The sequence below is a fragment of the Urocitellus parryii genome, chromosome 4, assembly GCF_045843805.1.
Source record: "Urocitellus parryii isolate mUroPar1 chromosome 4, mUroPar1.hap1, whole genome shotgun sequence".
NCBI lineage: Eukaryota > Metazoa > Chordata > Mammalia > Rodentia > Sciuridae > Urocitellus > Urocitellus parryii.
The window spans coordinates 143,756,124-143,770,285 of NC_135534.1; the positions used below are offsets into that span (position 1 = coordinate 143,756,124).

General features: G+C 39.7%; 1 protein-coding gene across 1 annotated transcript in view; it reads left to right on the forward strand.

The window, feature by feature from the left end:
* Window positions 1-14,162, forward strand: part of LOC113199902 (dedicator of cytokinesis protein 8) — a 218,962-nt gene that overhangs the window by 174,167 nt on the left and 30,633 nt on the right. The window contains exons 31-39 of the mRNA XM_077797833.1: window positions 741-923; window positions 1,282-1,411; window positions 2,349-2,436; window positions 6,590-6,686; window positions 8,291-8,425; window positions 9,317-9,469; window positions 10,835-10,993; window positions 12,515-12,615; window positions 13,255-13,447. Of these exons, the coding sequence (XP_077653959.1) occupies window positions 741-923; window positions 1,282-1,411; window positions 2,349-2,436; window positions 6,590-6,686; window positions 8,291-8,425; window positions 9,317-9,469; window positions 10,835-10,993; window positions 12,515-12,615; window positions 13,255-13,447 (1,239 nt within the window). The remainder of the gene's footprint in view (window positions 1-740; window positions 924-1,281; window positions 1,412-2,348; window positions 2,437-6,589; window positions 6,687-8,290; window positions 8,426-9,316; window positions 9,470-10,834; window positions 10,994-12,514; window positions 12,616-13,254; window positions 13,448-14,162) is intronic.

Here is a 14,162-nt window from a genome sequence, read left to right on the forward strand (position 1 = left end):
TGAACACTTGTGGCCAGAGTAGAATAACAAATGGTTTGAGCATCCACACCCCACCCACTGCCAAAAAGGAGTTACTGTTAAATTCATATTACAGAAGACTCCACTAATTTATGGATTTGACTAATTTATCAGGCAGTTGGTGACCCTCGTGTTATATTTCAGACTATGTAACAAAGAAGCTAAAATCTTAAACAGTTATTCATGGTGCCTAGCCAAACTAGTTCTCTTCTGTAAGTCTAACCTTACGTCTGTCTGGCTTCAAGAAGTAATATTCAAAGATCTTAGCAGCAAGAAAACCCCTTTGGGGCCTGAGGTTGTGGCTCAGCAGTAGAGTGCTCACCTAGCACATGCAAGACACTGGGTTCGATCCTCAGTACCTCATAAAAGTAAATAAGATAAAGGGATTGTGTCCAACTACAACTAAAAATATATTTTAAAAGAAAGAAAGAAAGAAAACCCTTTTGTATCAATAAAAAGTTTAGCCAAGATCCAGAGCTAACCAACAGACCACACCGCTCCCTAAGACAGAGAATGTTCTATTATGTGGCTGAAACCTGGCTCAAACAAGGCCCCTGGTGAGCAGCCCAGCTCCAGAGAACACAGCTTTCCTGCCCAGGAAAGGCAGGGCTATTGGAAGCTTCCCCAGACAAGGAAAAGATGGCCCCCACGTTCTGAGAGATTATCATCCCATCAGCTTTTGGTTTTTATGTTACTTGACCTCTTCCCCTGCCTCCTCCCAGCCCTATAAGCAGTATAATATGCTGAATGCCGACACCACCCGCAACCTCATGATTTGCTTCCTCTGGATCATGAAAAATGCTGATCAGAGTCTCATTAGGAAGTGGATTGCTGACCTGCCATCAATGCAATTAAACAGAATTTTAGACTTGCTTTTCATCTGTGTCTCCTGTTTTGAATATAAGGTAAGTGTGGGGTATCTCAATTTTATGCCTGCACTGATCTCCCAAGTTCAATCCTGTCTTGTTACTCTTTCCCTTTGCAAGGCCACTGGTGGCATTGTTAGTTTTTCATGACTCTGTATTTAAATCCATAGCCTATTTGCATTTATACATATGATCATTCTAAAGGGAAAAGATCTCAACCTTCTGCTGAAAGCCCCATTTCTGTTAATAGGGTTTCAGCTGTAAGACTCTCCAGAACGGTGCCTCTTGTACTACATGTCAAACTGCATGCACATGGAGGCCAACTTGACTGGAGTATCATGTTTTGATGATTCTCCCATCAATAAATACCTCACCAAACTGCTTCTATCCCTCCCAGGGAAAGCAGAGTTCTGACAAAGTCAGTACCCAAGTCCTGCAGAAGTCGAGGGATGTCAAGGCTAGACTGGAAGAGGCTCTGCTCCGGGGCGAAGGGGCCAGGGGGGAGATGATGCGCCGCAGGACTCCAGGTATGTGAGGAAGCCTTTCCCTGCTTTCTGTGAACCCCTCTGCCTCCTTTGTGGGAAGGAAGTTCTTCTGGAAATCACTCTCATGGGACATTTGCAATAACAGCAGAGGCAGAAGATCCTGGAATTCCATGCATGCTGTCTAGAAGATCAGCCCTGTGCCTCTAAGGGAAAGTTGCTACTCAGATCAAAGAATTCTCAAAATGGCCCCTGATGGCAAGTTTGAGTGAAAACTTTGGATAAAGGTCACATCCAAGAATATGAATCATGGATGAGTTGGGACATGCCTCCCTCCAGGCAGAGGCCTCTTGAGAGGATATTTGACTAATCCCTCTGGAGCATGATCAAGAAACTAGAGCCTTCTGAGCCTAAGATCATCTCCCCCAAATCACTCAGGGCATTATTGGAATGGAACCAATTTCCCAAATGGGCTTCAGAGTGTTCCAGTCCTCCAAGGACCCTGCCACACCAGGAAAGACCTCAGAAGGTGGAGCTCATCACTCTAGAATAATAGAGTGAAATGTTCACGTGCCCTGGGTCTTAGTCCCTGTGCTCACAATATAACAGACTGACAGCTCATTCTGTTCAATAGGACTCAGTAGCAGGGAGCTTGGAGGGAGCTCAGCATTTTCGGTGGTGACAAGGTACCTTCATTTGACACCAGCTGTCTCCAATGATTTAGTGAAAAATATTTAAAAATATGAAAAATATGTTCCCTGATACCCTAGAAAGGCAGGGATGCTAAGCCTGTACCCTGTGAATCAAAGAGCAGACCACCCAGACATAGGCACATGGCTTTGTCTCCTCTCAGCATCCTGCACAGACTAATTAACTCAGAAATGGTTCTGAGTCCTCTCGGTTGAGCTTGTTATGGAATTTCTGGTTATCTTAAAAGGTTTCATGCTAATCAAATTCCTATCATGCATTTCTTAACTCCTAGGGAATGACCGATTTCCAGGCCTAAATGAAAATTTGAGATGGAAGAAAGAGCAGACACATTGGCGGCAAGCTAATGAGAAGTCAGATAAGTGAGTCACTCAGCAACTGTGTTCTACCTTTATTTTAAGTCCAAAACCATTTTTTCCCAGGCTACTTGTATTACTGAAACAACTGTATCCTTCCATGGGTAAGAAAATGAAGCATCTTCATCTGTATAAATATTCTCCACCCAGGGACCCATGATGCTCAAAGGTTTAAAGGAATTGTGATTGCCAGCTATTAAACATGCATCCCATTGATAAGCATTTTAAAAAATTAATATTAAGCAACCTCAGGTAGCTTAATGAAAGCTACTAATGGAGAGTGGGGAATTACAGAACATGGGACAAAGTGCCCAATACCATATAGTTTCAAATCCCTACTGAATCCTTTGAACCCTATTTGGAAATGCGTTCAAAGATGTATAGTCAGGGATATTCATGTCAGTATTACTTGAAATTGTTTTTAAAAATTAGAAACACTTTAAACACTGCAACATAGGAAAACATATAACAAAATATTAGGTTGCCATAAAAATGACAATTTTAATGACATGGGGAAATGCCTATGAAAAATAATTAAGTGAACAGAAGCAGGATAGACATCTGGTTTTAGGATATAATTTCAAATCTTTAATTATAAATAAATGCATTTTTAATAAACTGGAAGGAAATTTACCAGAATATTTATAGTGGTTTTCTTTGGGTATTGGGAATATAGGCAATTGTTGTTTTCTTTTTATACTTTGCTGGATTTCCTGCAGTGTTATGATATATATCACTGACAGAAAAAAAAAGTATAAAGAAATGAAAGAATAAAAATCCGTTTGGATTGTAATGAGAGAGATATATAGGTAGAACATAAGACAGTGCAGCAATTATATGCAACAACTTAGACAAATGAGAGACAAAATTAAATATATTTGAATAGATGGTGCATATCTCCTCTGCCTCTTACAACAGATAGCCTAATGAATCCCACAGCTCACAGAGCACAACATTGAATTGTTGAAGACCACATACACACTTGACAAGGCATAAGCAGAACATCCCCTTGGCATATGACACACACATCATAGAAAAAGATGGGAAGACTTGAGTAACACTATTGCTTTGTAAATAAATACGAGTTCATATCTTTGCTGTCACTATAGAATATCTTGGCCCATTTATGGAACTTTTGGGAGTGAAATTTATTTTAGAACATCAAATAAATTTGTTACAGATGTTACTTTGGAAAACCCAGTCATTGGTCTTATTAATAATGTCTGCCGGGCACAGTGGTGCACGCCTGTAATCCCAGCGGCTCAGGAGGCAGAAACAGGAGGATCAGAGTTCAAAGCCAGCCTCAGCAAAAGCAAAACACTAAACAAATTAGTGAGACCCTGTCTCTAAATAAAATACAAAATGGGGCCGAGGATGTGGCTTAGTGGTTGAGTGCCTCTTAGTTCAATCCCCGGTACCCCCAAAAAACATAAAATAATGCCTATTTGCTTTGGGTATTTTATTCTTACTCCAAGTTCCCTAAGCTGGTTTGTAAGATACTTGATTCTAAGAGTCTATACATTCTAGTTTAGATAATGTATAACAACAACAATCTGCATATAGTAAGTACAGAATTGCTTAGTTGGTTAGGTCATCTATGAGATTTAAAATAGAGAATAACAAAGACTGTTTTGCCTGGGCCACATAAATGGATGATTTGGGAAACCTCTCTCTTTTCTTTGCAATAACAACACAATGCTGAATCTTAGCATGCAGAGCCTGCCAGTTCTCTCTAGGTTAGTTCTTAGCCCTGAGCTACCTGGTGGGCTGCTCATTATTAGAGCTAATGATGCATACCTGCACATCTCAGTGGCTATAGCATAAAGAAAAATTAGAACTGCTCACCCTAGCTCTTCGGGAACTTTTTGTAATTACTTGAGTTGTCTCTTTCATCTTTTTTTTTTGTCTCGTTCACAAGAACACTTTTTAATTATTTTCATTCTGTTTCTTTTAGAGTAGTAATTTTCAACATGGGCTGCACATTAGAATCACCCAGGGGGTTTTTTAAGCTCCTAATTTCATAGTGCCCAAAGATACCCTAATTCATAATCTGCAGTGATGGAGCCCAGGAATCAGTATTTGTAAAACTGCCACATGACTCTATTGTGCAGCTAAGTCTGAGAACATGGTTTTAAAGAAATAGCTGGTAGGCTTTTTAAACCCCAGAGTAGTGGTGGTGATGGTTGCATAACAATGTGAAGGTACTTAATCCCACTGAACTGCACATTCTAACATGGTTAAAATAGTAAATTTTGTTCAATGTATTTTAACTGCAATAAAAAATTGGAATAAAAAAACAGATAAGGATACTCTAGATGTGCACTGTGTATTATAGTAGCCACCAGCCACATGTGGCTATTTTGAAATGAGAAGTAATAAAAATGCATGCCATATTTTATATTTCAGTAAGAAGTTTTGTGTTGATTACACATTGACAGTATTTTTGATACCAGAAATTAACAACAACAAAGAAAGTTTTAAAATTTCATTTATAGTACGTAAATGCTTTCTCTTGGAGAATGGGGGTGAGGCATGTGAAGCAACTTGGGACCTGAGAGCCTATTCCTAATTGTGGAAACAGTTAAATTACACAGAAATGTTTACTCTGATCATCAGAGGTGTGTAATAAACTGCAGTGTCCCCCAGTGGGTTAAGGATACTGGAGAACAGCTAAGTAGTAGCCTTGGTCGTCTGACATGTGAGTTGACAGCATGATGCCCCAGCTCCAAAATACATCTTGGCCACTGGTGTCACTTTTAAAAAGTCATTTTTTCACACCTCCCTTCTTCCCTGGAAACTAAATTTGGATGATGATACAAAATATAGTACTCCCCCTTGTCCACAGGGGATACATTCCAAGAACCCCAATGGGTGCTTAAAACTTCAGATGTTACCAAATTCTGTATGCAAGCATGGAGAAACTGATAACCAAGACAGCTAATAAGTAACCGATGGGTGGGTAGAGTGTACAGCATTGGAGACACTGGAAAAAAGCAGTGATTCACCTGGCAGAATAGAGTGGAACAGCATACTATTCACATTGGCATGCAATTTAAATTAATTAATTGTGTACTTCTGGATTTTTTCATTTAATTTCTTTAGGCTGCAATTGACCATAAATAACTGAACCATGGAAAGCAAAACTTTTGGGGGTGGGGGCTTACTTTATCCCTTTCCAGTCTTAGTTGAATTTTGTGAGAATGCATGGACTAGTCCATAAAATACTCTGATTCCTTAAAATGAAACCTAATAGAGGAGCAGCACCTGGCAATCTCCCATTCCCTAGTGAGTGATACTAGTTAGATGATCTGCCCCATGGGAATGCAGACTTTGCTTTCCGTTGGGAAAAAAAAGACAAAATGTCCCATACCTGGCTGACCAACCCCAACTCAGTCTCTTATCTTCCCAACATGATCTTTGGGAAGCTAAGAAACTGAACTGCCCCTGTTCTAAAGCATCACCCTTTTCTAACCCAGCATCGTCACTGTTTGCCAAATCGTCACTGTTTGCCAAATTCACACCACATCCAGTCTCTCCTGCATATTGCAGGGGCTTCCTCCTCCCCCACCACCAGATCCAGAGTTCTCATGCATGAAATACAGGCATGGCCCTGAGGCTTTAGGCAATAATCTAATGGGCTCCCCTAATTGCTAATAGCAGCCAGTGATTGCTTCTCTGCCCATCTTGTTATTTTTATAGTTGTCATCATTATTAATAATAGTAGGGATGAGAATGACCTGGAAACTTTACCTCGATAACAGTATTTCACCACATAATCGTCACCACTACATTAATGTACATTCATGAGTATTCAGTGCATCCTAATCTTGCAGCAAAGATACATTAGTAATAAATGATTTCTAAGGAACCAGCATAACTTGTTTTTAAAATTTCACATCACAGTTATACCCCACCTATTGCAAAAAAAAATGTTCTAAAATCCATGACAATTATATGGAGAAATACAGAATCTTTCTAAACACACATGAATTTCAGAAAATGCCTGCACACCTTAGTTACTTGAGGCCAGCTGCTTTTGTTTTCATTTCTAAGTTGACTCTTCCAAAGATTTCTTTATGCCTTGGTGCAAAGATCACCATTACTAGAATCTGGCCAGCTTTGATTTGTGTGTTAATTTGAACCTCTTTTTGTTTCTTAGAACAAAGGCAGAGTTAGATCAAGAAGCCTTGATCAGTGGCAATCTGGCTACAGAAGCAAATCTAATCATCCTGGACATGCAGGAAAACATTATCCAGGTGAGAAAAACCAACAGCTTGACCTAATTTGCTTAACATGAATGTGTTCACTGGAATTTAAGAAGGAAATCTTTATTCGAAATTGTGAAAGAAACAAATAGTGATCTTTTTAAAAAGTGAAGTTACAGGTTACTACTTACAATAACATACACCTTATAAACTCCAGAGATACCAAACATTCTTCTGGCTTCTTGGACTTACTGCTCACTTGGAAAGGTGTTTGATGAGCTGACCATGGCTAACTTGGCCCAAGAGTATGCCAAATTTATAATTCAAATGGTGAAATTCTGATTTAATATCTAGACCCAGGGTTGTTAACTGTTTTGTTTTTTTTTTTTTTTTTTTGATGGGTCTAATCCAGTTGAATGATGGTCCCTGTTTAATACAGGAGCTGTTCTTATGACTGGATTAGATTTTAAAATAGTGCTAAGTAGGGTAAATGATGTTTCTTTTTGGATTTAAGTTACTGAAGGAAAGTCATTTATCCCATAAGTTTGCCATTCCTGCTATAGAAAAGTACAGTCAGCCCTCCATATCTGCCAGTTCTGTGTACATGGAAACTCCAACCATGGATTGAAAATATTAAGGAAAAAATTATATCTATGCTGGGCACAGTGGCTCAAGCCTATAATCCCAGTGGCTCAGGAGGCTGAAGACAGGAGGATCATGAGTTCAAAGCCAGCCTCAGCAAGGACAGGCACTAAGCAATTCAGTGAGACCCTGTATCTAAATAAAATACAACAAATAAATAAATAGAGCTAGGGATATGGGCTCAGTAGTTGAGTGCCCCTAAGATCAATTCCTGGTACCCCTCCCTCCAAAATATTTTCATCTATATTGAACACGTACAGCCCCTTTTTTCTTTCGTATCATTTTTTCCCTAAACCATATGTTATAACAAGGATTTATGTAGCATTTACATTGTTTTAAGTATTTAATGTAATCTAGGGATGATTTAATAATATGTGTAGGTTATACAAAAATATTATACCATTTTATATAAAGGACTTGAGCATCCACAAATGACTCAAGTATATTTAATGACTTTGATATCTCTGATAACATAAATGCGTGACATCACATTGATGGTATCTTTATATGACTCAACCTTAAACATTCTGTACCTAACATCAGGCCTCAAAATGTATTTGTAATTTTCCAAGAAAGGTGAAACTCAGTTACTATTATCCTTGGTACTTTTAGTTCTGCTGTAGCTGATAAATAAGCTTCTATGTAGAAACATCACTGACGCCTCTGTTGAACTGGGAAACCCACATTGTGTTTTGAAGCCCACAAGGCAAGCTAGGCCTTGTATACAAAGAAAGAACATTCCAAAAGCTTTGGCCCAGGGTAGAGGGAGGTGTGCTTCATTTTGGAAGCCAGAATTGGGCAAAAGTCCCAAATCAACTAGGAGTTTGGAAATCAGTCTTCAGTTCTCATGGTTAGTGAATGACAATAGATGGTGGCTCACCAAACCCTGAAAACCTTCCAATGAGAGCAATGGAACATCAGGTCCCGAGATAATGTTCAGCAGCCTCTCCTGTCTTCAGCCCTCAGCTCACTGCACATCAGGGATTCAGTAATGCTGTTCTTCTGGCCCCTAGGCAAGCTCAGCGCTGGACTGTAAAGACAGCCTGCTGGGAGGCGTTCTGAGGGTCCTGGTAAATTCCCTAAGCTGTGATCAAAGTACCACCTACCTGACTCACTGCTTTGCGACACTTCGAGCCCTCATTGCCAAGGTAAACATGAGACACTTGTTTTCTTACTCTTAATTAAGGGTAAGATTCTCATCTAGCTTCACTTCTGTCTTCAGGTGGACCAAAACCCACGGAGTATCTTAAATGGCATGCAGTGAAGGTCTTAGTTCTTCTTAGGAAGAGAGCAGATACACTTCCTATGGAGGAAGTCACCATGAGAGGACAGCGTCTCTAGTACTTGAAATGTGGGACTAACTAAAGAACTTGAAATAGCCACTCACTAAAAGTCTATGACACAAGAGCAAAAATCAATGGAGTAAATTTGTAATTTTACCCTTTTCCTTTAATACCTTATCATAATGAGATTAGATCCTATACATGACTCCCATTAAGTCTTACAAAATATCATATCATAAAATGCCAGAGGTTTGAATTAATTTTCTGAGAACCTGAGAATGTATATTATCTTTGTTAAGTGTAGTCTATGCAGATTAGATTTTCTCCTTTGTGGGAAAGCTCCGTGTGTGCCTTCTCTGTAGGGTCTTTTAAATTTAGAAAGAGGAATTCTTTTGCTCTCCTCTACTAGAATCATTTCTCTTTCTTAGTCACCAGTAGTTTCCAGGGAACCCAGGAAATTCATGATTCATTTCTTCAAAGCTATGATCTCACCAGTGAATTCAACCAGGTTAACAATGAACTTTAATAACATAGCCCTGACCTTAGTTGTGCGGTTCATAATTAAATCTTAAGTCAACTTCATTGCTTAAACCCATCTTCTGACTCACATAGGTCATTATCTTTATGGAGCAATGCATTAACTCTTCTGGGCTTTTTGCTTGGCCAAGCAGACATTTGCATATTTCAATAGGCATCTGGTCCAAAAAGCTTATCAAGTGCCAAGTGATGCCTGATGGTGCCTTGTGTCTCTCCTAGTTTGGAGACTTGCTGTTCGAGGAAGAGGTGGAACAGTGTGCGGACCTGTGTCAGCGTGTGCTACACCACTGCAGCAGCAGCATGGACACCACACGGAGCCAGGCTTGCGCCACCCTCTACCTCCTCATGAGGTTCAGTTTCGGAGCTACCAGTGTAAGAACTCAGACCAGACAAGTGACCCAGAATCAGTAGAGAAAGTCAATGCAAAGCATCAGTAGAGAGAAAAATCTAAGGGAATGTGTGCAGTATTGCCATTTACCCCAGTCCTGCAAGAAAGAAACAATACAGTACCAAGGTGGATAGCAGCTTTCAGCTGAATTTGCATTTAAAGGCAACTATCAGGCCTGGTGAATGCAGCAGTTTCCATCAGTAATGTCTCCCTAAGACACAGAAGATCTTTTATACATAGATAAAAATGGTATGTGTGGAAACAAATGCAACAGACAGTGTAAGAATTCGGAAGAATGAATCCTGTTTCTAAACTCTGAATTAGTACAGTTCTGGCTAGTACCTGAATGGGCTGTGGAAGAGAATTTTAAATGACCAGCAATATCTGGAACTGGGTTGTGTTTCATTGTTATTCTGTGGTATTGGGAATTAAACCTAGAGCCTTGTGAATGCTAGGCAAGTAGTCTACCACTGAGTCACATTCCCAGCCCCTAGACCTGAGTTTTAATTGAAGCCTAGAAGCCTTTGGAACTTAACTTTATTGAAGAACACACAGCCCTTACTTTAGTTTGTGCAGATTTAGGAGTGTTCGTTTGGAATTTCTGTAAAAGATAAATTGGAACTAGACATGGTGGCACTTGCCTATAATCCCAGTGACTCAGGAGGCTGAGGCAGGAGGATCAAAAGTTTGAGGCCAGTCTGGTCTCAAAAATAAAATAAAAAGGGGTAAGGCTGTAGCTCAATGGTATAGTGCTTTCTAGCACATGTGAGACTCTGAGTTCAATCCCTACTACCCCAAAGATGCACACACAAAGATAAATTGGCCCATGGAATAAAGTAGTGTCTTCAGAGCGATATTAGTAAAAACTATTTAAAAGTCTTTAGAACATTACCCAAGGTCTCTTGGAATAGCCTTATTTTCCCACAGTTCTGGAAGGAAAGGAGAATTAGAAACTTGATGCTTTCTTTGGTCTAAAATCTCAGTAATTTCTGGCCTTGGAAGTTCTATTCCTCATTGTAGTTTAAATGAAATTCTAAGAAGAGGATCTTGGAATAAAAGAATATATCCTGTGACCCAGCTTTATAGGAATCTTCTGGCCTTGCAGTATGGAGGCAATTCAATCCTCAATGAAAATTTAAAGGGAGCCTGACAGATTTATGTGAGCACAAGGTCCTTTTAGACCATTTAAATGATAATGTGAATCTTGTGCACAGTGTAGCTCACCTTGCATTGAGAGAAAAGGAAATGATTAAGACAGGGATGAAAGATAACTTAGGGAGTTTTGTGTCTGGCACTACTGCCTTCAATTATTGACTAGCTGAGTGCCTCTTTTTTTTTTTAAAATGCAGAACTTTGCCAGAGTAAAGATGCAAGTAACTATGTCTCTGGCATCTTTGGTGGGCAAAGCACCAGATTTTAATGAGGAGCACCTGAGAAGATCCCTGAGGACAATTTTGGCCTATTCAGAAGAGGACACAGCCATGCAGACAACTCCCTTTCCTACCCAGGTAAACCAATGAACATACCTTGTCTCAAGCATGAATTTGGGATCAGCTGATTATAAACACACACACACACACACACACACACACAACCATATGATTATACGTATATAATTTGTGTGTATTATATATATAATTTGCAAGGATGTATTGCCTATCCCATAATCACATCCTCTCAGTGCTCTAAGAAATATATATCTTTCTTCACTACTGTCCCCAACCTCAGGATGCCAATAGTCTATCTAGAGAGCTCAGTCTCAAAACAATTAGGAGGGAAGACAAAACACCTGATACTTAAGTGTGTGGTAAGAAACTACATGTGGTGTGAGATTAGAGAAAAGGAGGAGTTAGTTAATGAACAACCTAGTGACCTGGAAAGGCTGGGGTAGGATTCACAGGGCAATGATGAATAGGGGTGAGAATGGATTGTGTCTAGGGATGCTAAAGGGACCAGCTTGACCCACAAGTACTTGAAGGAGAGGAAGGACCAAGTTAGAGATTATTAACAAGATTAGTCCTACAGACACTTGTGAGGATAATAATCTGTTGCAATGCTCAGGGAATAAAGAAAAAGATAAAGCATGTCACCTTTATCTTTTAACTTCAGCTTCTAGCCTACTCTAGGATTGGTTCCCACTAGAGTGAGTGAGGGAATGTATGAATGAAAGAATGAATGGGTGAAGTTTTCTTTCTTCCCTTAGTGTGAGAGCCCTATTTTCCCAGAGCTCTCCTGCCTTCTCCAGTAATGTTACATCCTCATTCTCAGAATCTTTTTCCTCTCCTCTGCCCTGCACCAAATCCTGTCTCACCTGTTTCTTCTCCACCATGTTCCTGTAAATTAATCTTATTCATGCAGAGATATTCACCAACAAGACCAAGCAAAATATGGGCAGTACAATAGAGGTCTTCAATGAAATGAGTATGGTGGAAGAAATTTTAGGAGCCCTGGAAGTTGACAGAAGGGATAAGATGATATTCTGCAGCTGAGTCACTTGCCAGGGTCTATGGATCAAGACACAGTCTATCAGGTTTTGTGTGATGCAGTCTCCCCTTTTGGCTTTTGTAACTAAGAACAAGTCTTTCTCAGAGGTTCTAAAAACTCTGAAGCCTTGGAGAGATCCAGGAAACTTCAGAAACATGAAACCCATGTTGTGGTCCCAAGCTGCCTCCTAGCTGGTATAAAGAACCCTGATGATTCAGAGTAGAGCTTAGAACCTTTCAGGTTACAAATAACTAAAACTAGTTCAAACAAATTTAAAAGAAAATTGTTGCAGTGGGAGGTAGCATGAAGATCCTGGGCTGTTTTACAGATCCCAAGGCCAACTCACATCAGGGTCTATGAAGCACATGGACTTGCAAACAACTGAAGAACCAAGAATCCATCTAGAGTCCCCTTCACGTTTATCATTCAGTTTTTTTTCTGAGCAAAGCTTTTCTGTACCCCCCACATATTTTTTTCTATGTAATCCTATCTCCTTTCTACAAACTACAAAGCCAAAGTTATTTGAGGGCTTACATTTTTTGCAGGTGGAAGAACTTCTCTGCAATCTGAATAGCATCTTATATGACACGGTGAAAATGAGGGAATTTCAGGAAGATCCTGAGATGCTTATGGATCTCATGTACAGGTAAACTTTTCTGATAAAATCTAAAGGGCATCACCTGGGGATCCCATATTTGTCACTGTGAAGTTCTTACTAATGTAATTACCATAGGTATATGGACAGAATTGTTCTGGATGACATCCAAAAATGTGTATGATAATCAGTAGAAATTAAAATTCAAAGTGGTTTGATTCATATACACGTTTTCAGAAAGATCACCTTAGTCTAAAGTGAGGTACCCACTCTATAACACTATCTTCCGTTTAACTATTATCTGAATTGTATTCTAAGTGATTTGGTTCTAATTGTAAAACTTTGACTTCCAGTCCTTGTTCTGTAGAAATGATTTACAGAGGCAAAATTGTTTGTATGTAACATCGTAAGAGGCACAATACTTTTGTCTTCTGTTATTATTTTGAGAAAAAGGAAAGGAAGATAATTGCTTGAGATTCATGACAAAGGACATTATTTTTCTCATAAAGCTTTTACTAAGTGCTCTTGGGGTCCAACATACCTTAGACATGGAACAAAAACAGTTGAATCAACGTATTTGACTTTTCTCTCATGTTTTCAAGATGTAAGGGAAAATCAGGGTGAAAAAAAAAAAAGTTGTACAGTGTCATAGCCTGCTGCCCTTGAAACTGTGACTCAATCTGTCTTCAGAATTGCCAAGAGTTACCAGACATCTCCCGATCTGCGGCTGACCTGGCTCCAGAACATGGCAGAGAAACACACCAAGAAGAAGTGCTACACGGAGGCCGCCATGTGCCTGGTACACGCTGCTGCCTTAGTGGCCGAGTATCTGAGCATGCTGGAGGACCACAGCTACCTGCCTGTGGGCAGTGTCAGCTTTCAGGTGAGGACACATTCAGCTTTACCCGAGAACAGTGAACTCAACCAGGAGACAATTCTGCCCACACCCCCTGCACTAACAATGTCTAGAAGCATTCTTCATTATTACAACTGGAGTTGGGAAGATGGGTGTTACTGACATCTAAAAGGGAGAGTGTCACTGAACATTCTACAATGCATGGGAGAGTCTTTGCCACTAAGAAGTGCCCAACCCTTTGTCAACAGTGCACATTTGCCTTCTCTAATTGCTTTGCCATCTTTTTTATTGTTGTTTATAATAATGGTACCTAGAGGAACAGGCACTTTAATAGGTGTTCTGAACTATTACTCCTACTTCACAGATGTAGGAATTGAGGAAGCAATTTTTCTAAGGTCATTTAAAGTCTTTCTCAAAGACTTATAGGTAGCACCATATAATGATAAGCAAGAAAGTACTTCTGAACATTGAAGAAAATTATTTCCCTCATGGCCCAATCTTTTGATTCCATTCCCCAATTCTGTAGGGTCCCACTCAGATCCAATGTCAAGAAAGAATGAAATTGACCTGGAAAGGGAAACAAAAGGCTGAATCCATGTTTTCTGAGAATAACCTAAAATTACTCATAGTTGACAAGGGGAAACTGTCTGCCAGACCTAGAAGATGGCTCAGTGGCCACTTGTTTGTATGTAACATCCTAAGAAGCACAATATTTTTGTTCTTCCTACATAGTTTAATACAG